Source organism: Corvus kubaryi, unplaced genomic scaffold (genome assembly GCF_017639235.1).
Source record: "Corvus kubaryi isolate FWS band 111438036 unplaced genomic scaffold, C.kubaryi_AGA036_p1.0 78, whole genome shotgun sequence".
Taxonomy (NCBI): domain Eukaryota; kingdom Metazoa; phylum Chordata; class Aves; order Passeriformes; family Corvidae; genus Corvus; species Corvus kubaryi.
Genome location: NW_024582065.1, coordinates 7,972,662 through 7,990,468, shown reverse-complemented (window position 1 = coordinate 7,990,468; position 17,807 = coordinate 7,972,662). Strand labels below are relative to the sequence as shown.

Below are 17,807 nucleotides of genomic sequence, written 5' to 3'. Positions count from 1 at the left end.
CCTGTGTCAGCTGTGCCCTTGTTGAAGGTAATCAGAGTGTCTGTTAATTGACCAGTTAGGCTTGTGAGGTTTTATTCTAGTGAAAAATCAATTTAATCCTGAAAAAAGACAAAGACAGCTGCTGCTTATACAGTTTTCCCACAATCAAATTACAAGAGCACCTTTTGAGCAGCTTTTGCAAAGGCCAACAATAGTTTAGAGCACAGCTCACCTTTCCCACCAGTGCCTCACTGTAACAGCCTGGGCACAGCACCCACAACTGTGCAGCAGCTCCTGCCACAGCTGAATTTCCTGGAAAACTGGTATCTGTACTGGCTTATGGAAAACAGAGTACACTGCAAGAGGAAAGCCATTCCACAATCATTCCTATTGCTCCCCAATGTCTTGACACCAAGTGACAGCAGCATTGGCACCCAGTGACCCTCTGCCCCCAGCTCTGCCTGAAGAGACCTCACAGAAAAGATGGAACTCCCAACACAGCTCCCTACCACACTCAGGGAAGTTCAGTCAGTGCAGTGGAATGAAGCTTTCACAGCACTTTCCTTCTAGATTTTATCAGCTTTGCCTCAGCTAACCTTGCACCTCTCTGCGAGACAGAAATTGCTGGGTTATAAATGAAGAAACAAGTTTTTTTTAAGTGATTTGTGATGTCTGTACAGGGCAGGCTGTGGAAGAATCAAGAATCCTAATTCAATCCTGCAGTTTTAGGCACATGAATATTCATTCCCCACGTTCTCCCTGGTTTTCATGCAGCCTGAAAACTTCATTTTTCTCATTAGCAATCACTCCCATACACACATTATTAAAAGCACTATTTACCAGGAAAAAAACCCACACAGAATACATCAGTAATTTTTAAGTGAGAAAAATAAAACATCTGTATTTCAACAAATACTTAAGACTCATTTTGATACAAAATTAATCTGCTGCTTATTCCACAGTATTCAGTCAGTTACCAAGCAAAGCCACTTTCACAGCACTAAAAACCACCCAATTAACATATTCTGAACATGGATAAACATTCACATAAATAGGGGCTAACACAAGAAGGAAATAAATAACCACCATTGCTTGTTTCCCCAGATTTCCAGCAATATTCCCTCCCAGCATCTATGGCAGGTGTGAGTTTGAAAGAGCAGAAGTCTGTGCCTGAAAGATTTCCCTCCAGCCAGCTTCCTTCATTTTTGCACCTTGCCTACAGATGCAGACTTTGTTGAGGGATGGGAAAATCAATCCAGCATTTTCCTCTTCCCCAGGTCCATCCAGTCAGCGTGTTGGAAGTGATAAAGGTGAACAGTGCAAAGATTATCTCCTTCCCGCCATGCAGGAAGGCAGAGCTCATTCCAGTGACCCCTGTAACAAAGCACAAACAGCTCCTATCATTCACAGCATTTTCACAGGGAAGTTGCCCTTTTGGAGTTACTAAAACGAATTTTCAAGAAAAAAAACACCCCAACCAGTCTCATCTGACAACCACGTGAATCAAACACCGTTCATGTTCATTCCATCCAGTGCTCCAAAAGCCTCAGCAGAAATTAGGACATCACCCATTCGTACCCTACAGAAGGTGGCCTGCTATAACCATAGAGAAATGAAGCCAAATAGGGGAAATAAACCCCAAACCCCACTAAATTGTTCAAGGATGAAGTATTAAAGAAAAACTCCACTGTCAAGCCCGTAGAGTGCTACCAACTAGGTGCATATTAAGTAGGCAGAGCATGAACTAAAAGGCTGCCAAATGTTTGAATTTCCCGAGTCTGATGTATAATTTTATCATAGAGACATCAACTTTCCCTCTCCCCAAAATACTATCAGCCTTAGGCTGTGACGATGGTGAGTGTAGAACTCTGTGTCCTCAGGGAACAAGAGCAGAGATCATTTCAGTCCTTTCCTGGGGTCATGATTCATTGTCTGAGCTGAACCACAGACAAACGTGGTTCAGCTTCTCAGCAAGAAGTACAAACCACTGAGTAGCTACTCACACATTTCCTTCTCATAACCTCCTCCTCTTCCTGAAGCGGGCACTTCTCCTGATTTGAGGAGCTCTGGCATCAGCCACATCAGTGCAGGAGCCCAAGGCAGACTGAGCAGCGCTCTCTTCAGCCCTCATGCCCTGCAACAGAAGCAAGGTAGATGATCAACACCACAAGAACTGCAAATAACCCCTTCAGCCACCTTTTTATTTTAGGGAGCTTGGCAAGATTTCTAAAACAATTTTTCATTTACCTTCACAATGAAGCATGGGACAACATTCCATTACCAATGTCAGAGACAGCACAAAATATCAGAGTTTTCAGAGTGAGAACAAAGGCCTGATTTCAAAAATGCAACTGTCAGGGCAGCAGATTATAAACAGAAAGGGGAAGGGAGCTTCGATACCCACTTCTGGGAACTGTCATGGCAAGTTTAAGGTGCCATACAAACCATGGGCTTTTACCCTCCCAGCTGAGCTGCAGAGCTTTTCCTTGCATCAGCTGTAAAACTGTGTTTATTCAAAAGGACCAAATTTCTGCTACACTTAAGAACAGTGGGGGTTTCCCCCTGGATTCCAGTGCAGTATTTATCTGGCAGTAACATTCTGCTTTTAGCCCTTGGAATCTGTTTTACCTGGTTTAGTAAATCAAGATCTTTGTCTCCAGGCTCATCCCCAAGTCTCCAATCCTCCTGTACTCCTGTTAATTCATTCCCACAGCTCTCTTCCTCAGACACTTCTTTCTCACTCTGCCACTCCTCATCATCACTCTCCTCATATTGCTTCCTGCTGGCTGACAGAGTTGTTGTCACTTTGGGAGGAGGCAGAGTTGCCAGGACAGCTGGGAGTGTGAAGGCTGCCAGGAATCTGGCTTTCAGCAGGAGGTAAGCAGGGTTATCACCCAGTTTCTGCTGCACCAGTTCTCCAATAGCATGGAAGACGTCCCCAGTGCCCCCATCCCCACTGGCCTCAGAGGGCAGGAGAGAGGCTGCTTGTTCTTCCAGGGCTGCTTTCTGCACAAGGAGCTTTGAGAGGGTTTTTATGTTGCAGAGAAAAGGTGGCAAATAAGGCAGCCTGGTCTGCAGTGATGGCACCTGGACCCCTCGTTTCCCACTCAGCCACTCCTTCACCAGCCCCTCATCCTCCAGGGAGATCAGGCTGAAGTCCAGGAGATTTTTCTCTGCACTGGAAGTGCTTGGCTGGGGAGGGACGTCAGCACTTGGTGGTTTGGAGGCAATGGGTCTCTTCTTCCGTGCCTGGGCACCAGAGCAACCAGAGCTCCCTGGGACATTGCTGTGAGGAGCTGCAGCTCCTGGCTGGAGCACAACACACTTCCTGATGCTGTCTGGATTGGAGGATGATCTCTTTGTTGTGACAGAGTCACTGCTCTTTCCCAAGCTGGTGAGACTGGGCACGGGCTGGGAATCAGAGCCCTGAGTGCTGGCAGGGGGCTGTGTTTGGGGCAGCACCACAGCACACGGGGCTGGGCTGTCAGCTGGAGGAGCAGAGGAGTCTGGAGCCATGGAGGAACCATCTGAACATGAGGGGGTTACAGCAGAAACGCTGGATGTGCTGCATCCAGGACTCACTGAGGCCACAGGTAAGAGAACTGTGGACTGGTCATCCTTTCCCAAAGGAACTCCTGCCAGCTGGGAACTTGGCCCTTTTGTCTCTGCACTGCTGGGCTGAGGTGGATTTGCTCCAGCTGGAGTCCCTCCCAAACCACAGACATTGCCATTGGAAGTCACAGCTGGCTGACACTGACTTCCCCCAGCAGCACCTGGCATTCCTTGGGGAACACCCACCACAGTCTGCACAGCACTGGGGAGCAGAGCCTGGGGGGTGACAACCCACGCCAAGGGCAGGATGCTGTTGGGAATCACGGGTGAACCAGCTTGTGGAGTGACAAGAGCGGGCAGCAGGCTGACTGGCCTCTGCTGTGGCCCATTACTCTTCAGCTCACAGGTGACTGGAGTGGAAAGGGACAATTTGTTGGTGCCAGACTCCAGGCCAAGGGGCACCACTGTGATCTGCTGTGGCACAAAAGCCTGGTTTTGCAACACTGCTGAAGCTGAGCTACTGGCTGTGACTTGACCATTACACCCTCGCTGGGCTGGGGCCTTCTCTGCTGCAGATGGATCCTTGCCTGGAAAACCCCTTCCTTCAGGGCTGCTTTCCAGAGCTTGCTCTTTTAGCTCCTTCTTAGACTGTAGATCTGTCCCTTGTGAGCAACCAGGGCTTTCCCCAGTTTCTGGCACTGCTGAGGAATGGTTTTCAGGCACGAGCGCAGAAGCAGAACCTGCAGAAGAAGTCCTTGTGGGCAATGGTGAACCCTGTACTTGGCTATCTGTACCAGCAGCTGCTGCAGGTTTGCTTGCTGCTTGTGCAGAGGGAATGATTTGCTGTGGTGGGTGCTGGATTATCAGAGGCCCTGAAACCAGCACCTGTGGGGCAACCAGCACTGTCCTCTGCATGGCCTTCTTGGCCTGGGACTCCCTTAAACGCTTCTCTCGCAGCAATTCCAAGACAGTTTTAGCCTTCCGCCCCTGCCCCTGCACGGCTGCACAGCTCTCCAAGGCACCAGTGGAAGGTTCTCGTGCTCTCAAGGCAAGAGGTCTCCTGACAGTATTCCTTGGTATGCCCCGCTGGGAATTCCTCTGGGAACAAGGCTGGGATGAATTGCCTGCAGAGGAAAGGAAATAAAATTACAATTAATGAACAGTATTTTCAAAAGCCGTTCTTCAGCTATTAAACATCAAGGGATGTGGCAAAATTCCTGTTTGTGAGAATTCCTACAACACCAAAGTTCTGATTTAATCAAGCCGTGTCCTGACAACTGAACAAGTGGTAACTGCCCCCAGAAATCAAAGATGGGCCAGGAGTGCACCTTAACACCCCACTGAACTGGTCCAGTGCCACTGGTCCCCCAGCCCTCCAGGGTTTTTTCCAGTCCTTACCAAAGGGGAACATGTTTAAAGATCCAAGAGTAGCAAAAATGAGCATGACAATGGGGGTTTGTCCCCAAAGTTCTCCTTCAGTTAAACTGGTCATTAATGTAACAGTGACGAATTATGTGAAAGTTCTTGCACATCATATAAATAGGTACCTGAAGAAGTCTCCGTATTTTGGGAAGCCTGTAAAAAAATTATATTAAATTATACTTCTGATAAATCTAAAGATGATTAAAACAGCACAGATGTGAATCAAACCTACATCTGCCAGCTCCTGGCCATACAGCCAGCATGTTGTTCTGCCTCTGAACCAAACCAAACTGCTAACACACATATAAACTGTGTGGCCACACAATTAAAGTGTTTACTTGGCAATACTTCAGTGGGAAAAGCTTAAAAACACAATACCTGCTGAGGACTCCTTGCATTAGCCTTAAGCAGCTCCAACTGCCTCAGCTTCCTCTCCTTAATAATTTTCATACAGCCTTTGGTATCAATCTGGAAGAGCTGCAAGGTGAAAGCTTCATTAACATTTGAGTACAAAAATGTTTTGTGGGATCAGTGACAGAACAAGATAGATGGGACATGCTTCCCATGCAAGATTCTGGGGGCATTTTACACTTACAGAAAAAGCCCTGGCACGATCAGATTTTGGATGCAGGACTTATTTAAGAAATTTCATATGCAAGCCATGAGGGCAGATGAATCCATTAATTAGATTATTTGTTTAAGAAACAAAGATAAACCATTTATTTAAGCCTCAAATGCTGGAAAATAAAGACTAGCACTGTTTGAAAGCAGGTAATGCTATTAAAACAGTAAAACGTACCTGAATGAGCAGTGCAAACAGGGGAGTGCTAGTAAGACTGACTGACTTAACCTTCTCTTGAATAGCAGCAGCTGGAAAGAAATCCGACATCACAATCAGCTGGGAATTCACTCAGAAGACATCAGAAAGCAGGGACAAAGGTAGGATGGGTCCCCAGTACCTTTTGTCTGGTGAAAAGCCATCCTCCCAGCCTGCAAGGTGCGGGGCAGCAGCACATTGCCCACCCAGGGGGTCACTGCCATCAGCAGCTTCCTGTCCAGGCTCAGCCGCTTCCAGTGCTCCCTGGCCCAGCGCTGAGCTCTCTTTGGCAGCTCCTGCAGCCCCTGGACATCCTGGTCAACAGCTGCACCCACTCCAGGGGGTTTGGCTAAAAGGCTGCCAGGAGGTCTTAGCATCTTTAATTGCCGTGCATGAAAAAACACACAATTAAGAGTTCCCATTAGAAAGGTTCTGCCATTAGTCCCAGGACAAACTATTCACAGGACAGTTAGGACAAAAAACTGTGAGCTTTTCTTCTTGGGGTTACAGTGCAAGATCTATGATTATATAAAAAAAAATTCCTACTAAGCACAGCCTGGCAGTGCTCATGTCACAAGAGCAGACAACACACAAGAGGCACTCACAAGTCTCCTCTGGAAGCTCGTGTTATTCTTTAATATTGTTCTCACATCCTCCAGGCTGACCTGCAGCACTTGTTTTCCACTCTGGGAAGCCTGAAGGGGAAAGCACATGAGAAAAGACAGAAGGAAAAATAACTCACAGAAAATTACTAGCACTGGATACGCACAGCAGGTACAAGTTTTCAACATTCCTGCTATTGAAGGTATCTTATTAAATGAAATCAACCCTGACGTGAAGACCTTTACTTTTAATCCTTGTGCATCATCGCAACACCAAATGCCTATTTCATAAAAGTTTTGTGTGAGGAATCCACCAAAACCCAAAAATCAAAACTTACTGGGTAATTATCTTCACATTTTTTGGCTTAACAGTACAAGGGAATGAACAGCAAGATGTTATCTGCTCATCACATCCTCCCCTTACTGCAGCAGCTGCACTTCCCTTCTAACTTCTGATCCAAGCTCCCATCCCAGCTCACCCTGGCCATCACTTCTGCTGCATTCTTCACCACCACGTCTGTGGAATGGGGCTGTGCAATGCCCTTCAGCAGGGTGTACAGCTCAGAGGATTTATCAGCAGCTCTGTCTCCATCACAGGCTGCCCTTGGAATGTCACTGCAGCTGGTCCCTGCACCAGCCCTCGCAGCAGAGAGGAGGGACTGGATTTGGTATCTCTCTCCCGTTGCCTCCTGCATGTCAGTCCCTGTTGGGATCCACAGGTCAATGCTGGGGACTGCATACTCCTTCTTCCTTGTGGTGCTGGTCACCTCCTCCTCCTCTGAGCTGTCTGTCAAGTTCAGCTCCATGTCCTCCTCACTGCTGCTCTCTGAAGGGCTGGAGCTCTCCTCAGCGTGACGCCGTTTGGTCGCCCCAGATCTTTTCTTCTTGATTTAAACAAGCACAGACAAGTTTTAGTCAGTGTCCACCCCTGCCTTGCAACTTTCTCAAATCAGTAAGCTTCCTTTTTCAAAGGAAGCAAGATTTTGGAAATAAGACCACCTTCAATATGGTCTTAAGCAGCCAGAATTTCTCAAGTGACTGGGACCAAAACTAGCAATTCATGAGGTACAGACATGAAAACCTACATATATCCCATCCTTACAGGCATTTCAAGGCAGTAAAGAATTCTAGATAATATACAAATATATAGCAAATTTACTTCAGCCCTTCAGAACAAAGGCTGCTTTCCACATCAAAAAATTAAACTGTGAAATCCACAACAAAAACCTTGATCATGTGAAATCAATGTCATTTTTAAAATTGATTTCATAGGATTCTACTTTTAGGTTAGAGAAACTTAATTGAAGAGATGGGACTGTGACATAGCAGGATTTCCACAATACCTTAGCACCAATCATGAGTTTCCACTTGCTCAGGCATTGGGATCCAGTCCGATGTGGCAGCTCGGAAGCTATTTTACTCCAGTGACCTGAAAAGGATGCAGAACATTTTTATTTGTGCCACAAACTCAGCAGCAGGCCTTTCAGTGCAGCCATCACACACATATTATACATTTCCATGGATAAGAGACAGAGTTACTGCATGAATGGATCTGAAATCCTTAACACCCACAACACACAACACAAAGAAGTTGCAATCATCAGTACAAAGCAGAGCCTGCAGGGCTTACAATGAAAGAGGAGAAAACCTCAATGACACCTCTAAACCTGTGTAGATTAAGCCACAGAAACACCTACCCAGGCCATGTTTTTGAACCAGCTCAATCAGCTGCTCCTCTTCCTCCAAGCTCCACTTGCCTTTCTTTACATCCCAGTGCAATGCTTTTAAGTACCTTCAAAATGAAGACATTGCAGTCAGGAACATTCAATCCTGCTTGTAAAAATCAGATCATCACTGCACTCCAAGGCTGAACAAACCCAGCATTCCTAATCAGAGCTTTCCCTTGGTTAAGGGGCTGGTACCGGGCCTGAACTCACCGGTCCCGGCACTGGGCGTCGCTCCTGCCCGGCACCTCCGTGCGGATTTTGTACCAGTCCTTCGCCCCGTACTTGGTAACTGCTGCCATCAGCATCTGTGGGCATCAGACAGAACAAGAGCTGAAATCCTCACCAGTATCGATCCTAACAGGCCTGAGACAGCAGCAGCTCTATTTGTTTCCTGTGCAAATCTCTGAACAAAACTTTTAGAGGCTTCTAAGCCCTCTTAAGCTGTAAAGTGCCCACCTTGGTCTATTTTACACTTCTCTGTGCCACTGCTAAAGCTCAGATAGAGCCATGCCACACCTCAGCAGTCTAACACTGCCACCCTGCAATTCCAGGCCCAGAGAATGGAGCTTACAGCATCTTCCTCTGCTGTCCAGGGTCCTTTCTTCAAGCTGGGGTCCACATTCTTTGTCCAGCGGTAAATCAGCTGAGCAGAATCTCTTCCTTCCATGTAATAAGCAACTAGAAATTAAAAGGTTTATTTAACTCTGTTGTAATTAATATTTCTTCCTTTATCTGGACAACAGTTACAAGCAGTGACTGTCATAAGCAGCTCTTTAATCTCTCAAACAACGGTGCTCAAGCAGCTTCAGCCAAATTTCCAAGATGGATAAAGGGTCCAAGAGATATTAAGTTCTTGCTGATATAATGAAACTTCCAGGCAGGTACAGGAAGCTTCCACCAAGGAAAAGAGAATGGGAGAATGAAGCATTCCAGGTGAATGGAAGGTTTGTCACTTACTTTTCTTGTATGGGATATGGCTTCCCACTCTCATCTCTTGAACAAGCTCTAAAAGCATCTGATCCTCATCCTTGGTCCATTCTTTCCTTTTTAAATCTTTGTTATAGATTTGGTACTTCTGCAAGCACTGGAAAGGTGTCCTGTTTGTCTTAACACAAGGTAAACAGAGAGAAGCAGGTAACTGGTTATTTATGAGGACAAAAAGCAAAAGGGAAAAGCTAAAGTACCAAACGTTTTTGGTACTGTTCTTGGACACTTCTCAGAAAGCATTAATTAACAGTGAATTAGCATTAACATGGTTTTTTAAACCTGACACGAGGCAAAGTACAGCCAGAATGAACCAATCTGTCACCTCAGACCTTACCCCCAGCTCCTGGGCAATGGTCTGCCAGTCCAGGTAGTTGTGTTTAGCAGCTATCTGCTTCAGCCTCTCTATTTCCTCCTCAGTCCATTCCTTTTTGTTGATGCTTGGATGCTCCCAATTTTGCCAAAACTTCCTCAGTTCTTCTGAGCTACGTTGTCCATCAAACTAAAAGAAACAACAAAAATACATTTAGTCTCAGAGCTGAGATTAAGACACCTGGACAAACAGGAAAACCAGTATTTTGCATTCCAGATATGTCTTATTGCCAAGTTTTCCAGAATTAAATCCCCAAATTTAACAAGTTGAAATCACTTAACGGTCAGCTTGCAGAAATGCAAGCTGCAAACACTGGATGCAAACCAGGTCAGGTGGTTCTCCAGAGAAAGGACACAGATATCAGAGGCAGTAAAACAGCTGATCCCCCAACTCACATGGATGTTTGAAATCTTGTCCCAGTCATGCTCATCGAATCTGTTTCCTATTAAGTCACTTTCTGGGAGTTGGCTAAAGCAGAAGGTACAAAGAAAAAGACAGAATTGTATTAAATGGTTAATTAAACACTTTGTCTTCTTGATCCTGCCTCATCTCATTCCTCCCACCTGTTCCTGACTTCCACAAGAAGGGAACACTCAGATTAGCAGGAGAAACAATTAATCCAAATATGTTGCTCTAGATTAGTTCACGAGCAAAAGCTCAGAAGTACAAAAAGTTTCAGAGCTCTCTGGTCCTTTGTTGCTAAAGTAAGAACCACTTAAAGCAGCACCTCTCTACTGGGTACAGACACTACACTTTGTGTATCAAGGCCCAAACACATTTCTTAATAAAGAACTGTGGAGATGAGAGAGCTGCAGAGCCTCAACAGAACTTAATTTTTTACAAGCCAACACAAATAAACATTTCTCCAAATGTCACATCTAGAAGTGGAAGGAGAGAACTTTTAGAGCACAACTCTGAGACATTGCATTTTTCACCAAGAACACAGAAAAACTTCTTACTTAATTGACTCTATTTCTTGCTCCAAGCCTTTGATTTGCTTTTCCAAGGTCTGTTTCTCTGTTTCAGTCTTGACTTTCTCCAGTTTCTGATTCCAGTAACTCATCCTGTTCAAAGACATTTTTAGCACTACTTAATAGGACAGATGAGAATGAGGTCAATGGCATCAGAAGATGTACAGCAGAGACAGTTTCCCCATCAGTATCACTCCTCCCTTCAAGTTCATTTCCACACAAAACTGTTCTCCCAGGTTTTCCCACAAGGCACACTCATTACCTTATTTTTGCCCCTTCAATGCAATCACTGACCCAGAACACGTCTCAGATAAATAATTTTGGTGTTTACAGAGCAAATCAACGGTTGCTGCAACAGCAATAAAGACTGTGCCAGCTCCAGCACAGAAATCCCTTGCTGGACACACCATTAGGCCTCATCACATATCACAATTTCAACTTCAAGCCCTGCAAAGTATTTTAAGTTATACCACAGTGCCAATGGGAAGAAATAGATGGCTATAAAATCCCACAAACACAAACAACTAACACGGGAACTTGCTGGAGCAAGGTGGAATCTCCACATTTACCTTCTCCTCCTCTCCCATACAATGTTCTCAACAGGAGAAAAGAGGATTTTTGGGCAGTACTCACTTGAGCAGCTTTGGCTGGAGCAGGCGCTGCAGGCGGTCGCTCACCACGGACTTCTGCAGCAGCGTCTTCTCTCTAGTTTTCCCTAAATGAAACAGAGGAGCAGCCAGACATCAGAGCAAAACCACTGCCAAGAGACACCCTCTGCTCCCAGCACCCCTGGGAATGTCCTCCAGCTCTGCAGCGAGAGTTCCCTGCCCAAATCACCAACATCATGTCAGACTCGGGCAAGGCACAGCCTCCGGCTCAGTTTTATTGGGATCTCCAAAGAGACCCCAATAAAGGAATCACCCTGGGAGCATCTGGAGCTGCAGGTGTCCCTTGAATTTCTCTCATCTGGCCATGAATATATATGTTTGTTATATGAATATATACATGTTGTAGCTCTTCTAGAACACTGAACAGCACACAGACTTACTTACACTTGGCTGAATGCAGTTGTTCAAAGGATTTTATGCCCTGAGCTGCCTTTTCCTTGGCATCTTCATTGGAAGGAGGGCCCTGATGAGGATTAGAAAGGTTAGATACACTGGAGACTCAGACAAAATTACTGTTTCTTCTTAAAACTCCAGCATGAACTGCTACAAAAATGACTGGAAACTCAAACTTGGGCAAACTGTCACACTCAGTGTTGAGCTTTGTTAGCAAGAGCTCACATATACATAATTTAAACAGAAATATTACCAGGCATTGCTTGAATATATTAACATATAGATGGTGACATCTTGGCTACCACAAAAAGATCTCCTTTTACTGATGACTTTTTAAAAACACATGAAAAAAAGTACTAATAATTGCCCGAGAAAATACTAAAAAAATACAGAAAATTTCAGATACAGAGAAAACTCAGTTTCACAGACAGTCAGATTTCAATGAGTGCTTTAAACTGCAGCATGGAACTGGGTCATGGAGATGAACACAAATAAAGTTAAGTTGCAACCAAGAATGTTCAAGCCCCTGGCAGCTGCAATACCCTCAGAACTCACAGGGCTGAACAAACATTTCCAAAAGAGGGGGAGTGACAAGTGAGAGGAAAAAGGTTTCAGGCTGAGTGGTGACATTCAGTCACACAAGTGAAATTAGAACAGTTTAAACACATTACAGTGTGCATCTACCACTGAAGACATGTCAGTCTGGAAGCTGCTTATATTTACTTACAATTCCTGTTGTTTTATCCTTAAAGTATGGCTTCATAAAATGACCCAAAAACACATTTGCTGGTAGATTTCTGCCATCTCCTGCCTTTGCTGTTTTTGAACCATCAAGCTCACACATGATTTCCTTCTGCAATACAAGAATAAATTGAACAACATCAATGTCTCCTTTGAATTCCTGATTTCAGAGAGCAGTGGCTGAGCCACCACAAACATTCCAAGCAGGGTTCATCTGCAGCACCAGCCTGTAAATCAGTGCAAGAGTTAAAGGCAGGATTTGGAGCTTCCTGAGTTTACACAGTGCACTGCAGACGATTAAAGAGATGAATAAAATACTAACTTGCTACAACAAGCTAAAATATAATATGTAAAATACCCACTTTTGGTTGTAAGAAGGCATTGAAATGTCAGCCAAATAAACCCACATTAGTCTTGGGCTGGAGGGGAAGGAAAGATGGCAAATGGCCACCCAGAAAAGCACAGAAATGAACATTTCACTCCTGCTTTGCTCACCTGCTGTTCTTTGTTTTGTGCAATGAGCAGCTCCACTTCCTCAATCTTTTCCTTGATAATTTCCTGGTACACATAGTTCATCTGCAGGCAGGTTTCTGGATCCTGTGGCAGGCTTTCAATATCATCATCATCATCATCACTGCTGTCTTCTTCTCTTTCCACTTCCTTGAGGGAAATAAGGCATTTAGGGAGAAAAGAGAGAGAAAGAGTTGCTTTAAAAGCAGGTCTGTATCAATCAGTCCTGTAACTCAGCCCCTCCTCAGCTGAACCTGCTGAGTGACCACAGCCTGTGGGGTTTGCAGGGACACAGAGCAGCAGCACCAGAGCCAGCAGGCCTCTGACCCTGGCACTTGTCACAGGAAGAAATCTCTGACACTGAGTAACAAAATCCTGGGCAGGAATACCCAAACTCCAGGTCTTACTGAGCACAAAGCCAAGGCAATTGCCTGGATTTCCCCAGAAAAGGGTGACGTTTCCCTTCCTCCTGCTCTCTTCAATAGACAGGTGGAAATACATGCTTAAAGAGAAAACAATTACCATTTCAGCATGAGAATCTTCATCATCATCATCTTCATTACCATCATCTGTTAGACAAAACACAAAAACGCTGATTGTAGTGGGGTAAAAGGAAAGCTTTAAACCCAAATATTTTCAATTAAAACACAAAGGAAAAAGCACCAGAGAGATGTGATATGACCATCAGAGGGTTTGGATCCTGACAACGTTGTCCAGTAAAAACTGTATTTGGTTATATCCACTTATTTTTTTTTTTTTGTCCTGGAGAAGGAAAAGAGCAGCTCTGGATAACTACAGCAACAACCAAGCTGCATCCTGGTCCTGCACACGAGAGGCTCCCGGGTGTGCAGCCAAGTGAACATTCCAAGCCAGGAGAAACACAAACTTCGCACCAGCAGCCCCTCAGCAACACTCGGGTGTGCTACAGACGTCCGGCTTAAGTTACACAGAGCCGCACGATCAAAGCACGGGTGGGTGAAGCCTCTCCGGACAGAGAGCTCGAACTGTCACCGATTCCTCTGGCTTTGGAAAATGAACTTTAGGAGGCGCAGGAGGGCTGGGCGATGGTGCAGCTCACACAGCAGTTTGCGATGCTCGCTTAGGCCTCGCGATTTCACTGCTGGCGGTGTTTGCTGGGCTCTTGGGTGCAAAGGGAATGTGCAAAGTGCCGGCGCCGGCGGCTGCCTGGGGAGCGCCCCGAGCCCGCCCCCCGAATCCGTACCGGAGCTGAGGCTGGAGTCGGACAGGGCCAGAGGGATGTCGGCCCCGCCGGGCTGCAGGCTACGCTCCAGCTGCTCGATCTCTCGGCGGATCTTCTCCCGCTCCGCATCGAGGTCGAGGCCCTCGGGGGAGCGGAGGGGCCCGGCCCGGCCCGGCCCGCGGGACATGGCGGCACCGCCGCTCCCGGGGCTGCGCTGGCCCCGCCCCCCGCGCCGCCAATCGCTGCTGCGCGCCCGGGTCAGCTGACCCCAGCACGTGACGCTGCGCAGCCAATCGGGGCGGGGGCCGGCGCACGTGCACGGCCGGGGGCGGCCCCGGGCCCGCAGAGCCCGCCCCGGGCCGAGCCTCCAGCGGGACCGCGGCACCGCCGGCCCGAACACCCACCCAACCACCGGCCCGAACACCCACCCAACCACCGGCCCTTCCCGGCCAGGGCACAGAACAGCAACGAGAGCCCCAGCCAAAACCTGCGATGCTCGCAGAGTCCCAGCCGAAACCTGGGGGAATTGTGGGGTGCGAGGGGAGAAGGGGCCGCGGGCCCAGCCCAGCAGCGGCAGGGATATTGTCTGGTCCATTCGCGGGTCAGCGATCCGATGGCTGTGGCTGCACCGCGGGAAGGGATGGAGAAGCCCGGTGTGCAGTTTGGCATGTCGAAATGAGGCCAAGTATCAAAAATTCACTTTTCAGTAATAGTTCCATGTGAAAACAAAGTACTCCGTGTTGTGTGAGTCACTCACTGTCCATCCTCTGACACCTCAGAGATTCTGTCTATGGATTTCAGGAGATCAGCAACGAGCTGCAGGGATTCTGCTCCGGAGAGCAGCTGCCTGGAAAGGGAGAGATGCAGTGTTAGATGGGGGGATAGGCAGCCAGGCAGTTCTGGGGTGGGGGTTGCCCACACTCTGTGATCCATCAGGACTGGAGAGACTCAGAGACTCCCACTTTCCACTTATTTTTACCACCTACACTTGGAGGAAAACACACTGCAGGTAAGAACACGGAATAGCTCCTCTGGCACACAACACAAACCCCCGAGTTTCACTCCTAAAAAACCCACTGAGGACGTTTATTCGTGACCCCAGAATGCAGCCACGTGTCAGGATGGTGTCAGGAGAGCTGTCCCAGCCCAGCTCACCTGATGGATGCCCGGGAGCTGGCTGTGACCTGGAGCAGGTGCTGCAGAGCCACCTCCGCGTTCTGCTTTGCCGCGGCCAGTCCCGCCTGGCCCGCCCGCAGCGCCTCGCTCTCCAGCTTGGAATTCCTCAGCTCAGCCTGGCAGGAACGGGCAAAAACCACGTGAAACAACCACAGAGCTCCAGCAGATACTCCTCAACTAATGAATACATTCCCACAGCAGTTTATGGGTGTGTAAGGTAATAATTAACTAATCCAGACGTAGTGAATACAATAAAACAATGTAATAAATAGCAACTAGATCCCATAACCAGACTGCCTGGAGGGAGTGTCTTCCCAGAATCGTTAGGGGCGGAAGGGATCCCCAGAGATATCCAATCCAACCCCCTGCCGAGGGTCACCTAGAGCAGGTGACACAAGAATGTTTCCAGGTGTGTTTGGATGTCTCCAGAGAGGGAGGCTCCATGCATTCCCTGGACAGTTTGCTCCAGGGTTCTGACACCCTCCATGGAAAGAAGTTCTTCCTCCTTTTAGTTTCTGGCCATTGCTCCTCATCCTGTCACTGGGCACTGCTGAAGAGTCTGGCACCATCCAGGCCCTCCCAGCTTCTGACAGGATACCACAACTCCCAAGCCTTTACTGAACCTGAAAACATGCTCAGCATTTTCCCAAGAGCCTACAAAAATCTTGCAATATCCTTTCCACTGGCTCAACTCCGAGAGGTGTCCCTGCAGCCCCAGCAATGCTGCTCTGTACCTGGAGCAGTGCATTTTCCTGTCTCAGTTTGGCAGTGCTGTTCTCAGCTTTGACAGCCCGTTTCTGCAACAGAACAGAGATTATTGAAACCACAGCGTGCTGAGGCTAAACCAGGCAGCTTTGAGCTACATGGGAATGAGTGATTCCAGCACAGAACTTGGAGGGATATGGTTTGTGTTACACCATGCCATGTTCTGAATGTTTTAGGAGGTAGGAACAGCCCCCTCCTTCCCTCCTCACTGCTCCTTTCTGGCATCTGCAGAACCTCCCCACCCTCACAGGGAAGAATTTCTTCCTGACATCTGATCTAAACCTAAGACCAGCACTTACAGTCATCAGCTGGAGATTCTGCTCCACATGCTGCACCATCGCTTCCAAATCCCGCGCTTCTTTTTCTTCTTTGATTTTGTTTTCCTCAAGCTTTTTCTCAAGCTTCCTCATGCTTAAAAAAACAATAGATGGCATCCAGTAAGCACTTGTACCATTAAATACTTCAGGAAGGAAATTCTAGGAAAGAATCAAGAATCTCATTGTTATAAGGAAAATTAATTCTTCCCAGAGAACTCCAGTTCTGGGGTGTGGCTCAGGGGATTTCTCTGTTCCACATCCACCAGCATTAATAGGAGCTGAGTGAGGAACACACAAACACATTCACATGTCAGCTGGCTACTAACTTTCCAAGACTTTTTCAATTAAAAAAGACAGGTTTGCTGATGCAGTTTTTAATAAATAGGATCGATTTCAACTCCATTTGTCTTCTTTAAGGATGCTGTTTCTAGTGAGCACCTCTTCTAAGCCAACCCCTTACATGGTTATTTCCCCCCACACTGTGGCTCACGCACTTGTCTGCTTGAGTTTCGGACAGAATCTGAAGCTTATTGATCTTGCTTCTCAAAATAGCATTCTCTTCTTTTAGCTAAAAAAAAACCCAAACAAAAACCTCTCATTAGGATTGGGGTGCATTTTCGCAACAATACCAACAATCCAAGATCAGTAACAGAACATTCAGCTTTAACACTGGAAATTCTTGCACTTTCTAATACATTCAAGCTTAATTTTACCTTCAGTTTACCCATCTGGAAACCACTTCACTAACCCTGTGGGACACAGGAATGCGACACTGAACCACCAGTGCAAACGTGGCTAATTAATGCTGCCAATTCGAAACATGACCTCAAGGGCCAGGAGCACGAGGAAGTCACCTGGGTCATGCGCGGGGCAGCAGGACAGAGAAGGTACTGGACCTGATTCATGCTGAAAAGCACATTTCCAGACCTAATTCTCTTCCTCAGCATCTCTTGGTGGCAGCAGGCGGTGACATCGAGTTCTGTAACAACCTGGCGCGCAGCTCGGGGCTCGCCTGACAGAGGCAGGAGCCGGGAGGGCGGGCAGCGCTCACCTGCTCGTAGCTCGGCTGCGGGAGGGGGACACAGCCCGGCCCCGGGGGAGCCCCGAGCGGCGCCGCGCAGGAGCCGCTACTGACGAGGTGGGCCTCCTCCACGGCCAGCGGCTGGTAGCTCTCGCTCCATTCCTCCTCCTCCTCCTCGTCCCCCGACTCTGCGGGCACTGCGGGGAGCGGCGGCACGACGGGCCCGGGCCAAGCCCCCTGCGGAGGGGAGAGCGGGGCTGAGGGGGGTGTCCTGACGAGATGGGACGGGGACCCGGCCGCGCTATCGCCCAGGGCCTTACCTGTGTGTCACCGCCCGCCCCGTCACCGCCGCGGGACTTGGAGCGGACGAACTCGTGGAAGGAGAACGGGTTGGGCTCGGCCGGAGCCCCCGGGAGCGGCGGCGGCGCCGCCATGGCCGCCTGAGGGCGGGGCGGGGCAGGGCGGGGCTCCCCGTCGGAGCGGACCAATGAGCGCGCGGCTGCCGCGGCCTCGCCCAATCGCGGCTCCGCCCCCGCCCCGCGGGCCCCGCCCCGCCCCGTGACCCCGCGCTCCCGGTGGCGGCAAGAT

At 48.0% G+C, this 17,807-nt stretch overlaps 2 protein-coding genes across 6 annotated transcripts; both read right to left on the bottom strand.

Annotated features, from left to right (window-relative positions):
* Positions 1–5: 5 nt before the first annotated feature.
* SNAPC4 (small nuclear RNA activating complex polypeptide 4) lies at positions 6–14,535 on the bottom strand. 5 transcript variants are annotated; one of them, XR_006020423.1, is made up of 25 exons: positions 13,962–14,535; positions 13,262–13,308; positions 12,725–12,889; positions 12,216–12,341; positions 11,480–11,558; positions 11,061–11,142; positions 10,416–10,520; positions 9,852–9,924; positions 9,421–9,585; positions 9,057–9,204; positions 8,671–8,777; positions 8,310–8,404; positions 8,070–8,164; positions 7,716–7,801; positions 6,852–7,256; positions 6,376–6,465; positions 5,913–6,147; positions 5,753–5,823; positions 5,332–5,430; positions 5,079–5,106; positions 2,608–4,655; positions 1,983–2,113; positions 1,191–1,353; positions 212–335; positions 6–98 (listed from the first exon to the last, which is right to left on the bottom strand). XR_006020423.1 is itself a non-coding variant. In XM_042052642.1 (23 exons), the coding sequence occupies exons 1-22, from the start codon at positions 14,533–14,535 to the stop codon at positions 1,994–1,996; spliced, it is 5,043 nt and encodes a 1,680-aa protein (XP_041908576.1). In that variant the 3' UTR covers positions 850–1,353; positions 1,983–1,993. The 5 variants fall into 5 exon arrangements, 3 of the variants coding, with proteins under 3 accessions (XP_041908576.1, XP_041908577.1, XP_041908578.1); XR_006020422.1 differs by lacking the exon at positions 212–335; XM_042052642.1 differs by lacking the exons at positions 6–98; positions 212–335 and having other exon boundaries at positions 850–1,353.
* A 95-nt stretch (positions 14,536–14,630) lies between these two features.
* ENTR1 (endosome associated trafficking regulator 1) lies at positions 14,631–17,677 on the bottom strand. The gene is made up of 7 exons (XM_042052657.1): positions 17,540–17,677; positions 17,250–17,456; positions 16,693–16,766; positions 16,181–16,292; positions 15,851–15,913; positions 15,096–15,232; positions 14,631–14,787 (listed from the first exon to the last, which is right to left on the bottom strand). Exons 1-7 carry the CDS (start codon positions 17,651–17,653, stop codon positions 14,694–14,696), a joined length of 801 nt encoding a protein of 266 aa, XP_041908591.1. The 5' UTR covers positions 17,654–17,677; the 3' UTR covers positions 14,631–14,693.
* Positions 17,678–17,807: the final 130 nt, after the last annotated feature.

What these genes read in the sequence shown, in the direction of transcription:
- SNAPC4 (XM_042052642.1), bottom strand. Translation starts at nt 14,535, where the DNA reads ATGGACCAGACAATATCCCTGCCGCTGCTGGGCTGGGCCCGCGGCCCC. An exon ending in CCATTGCCCAGGAGCTGGGG is followed by an intron (nt 9,205 to 9,420) that starts GTAAGGTCTGAG and finishes CCTTGTGTTAAG; the next exon opens with ACAAACAGGACACCTTTCCA. An exon ending in GGACAGCAGAGGAAGATGCT is followed by an intron (nt 8,405 to 8,670) that starts GTAAGCTCCATT and finishes TGATGCCCACAG; the next exon opens with ATGCTGATGGCAGCAGTTAC.
- ENTR1 (XM_042052657.1), bottom strand. Translation starts at nt 17,653, where the DNA reads ATGGCGGCGCCGCCGCCGCTCCCGGGGGCTCCGGCCGAGCCCAACCCG. An exon ending in TCCGAAACTCAAGCAGACAA is followed by an intron (nt 16,293 to 16,692) that starts GTGCGTGAGCCA and finishes TGTTTTTTTAAG; the next exon opens with CATGAGGAAGCTTGAGAAAA. An exon ending in AGCTCCCGGGCATCCATCAG is followed by an intron (nt 14,788 to 15,095) that starts GTGAGCTGGGCT and finishes CTCCCTTTCCAG; the next exon opens with GCAGCTGCTCTCCGGAGCAG.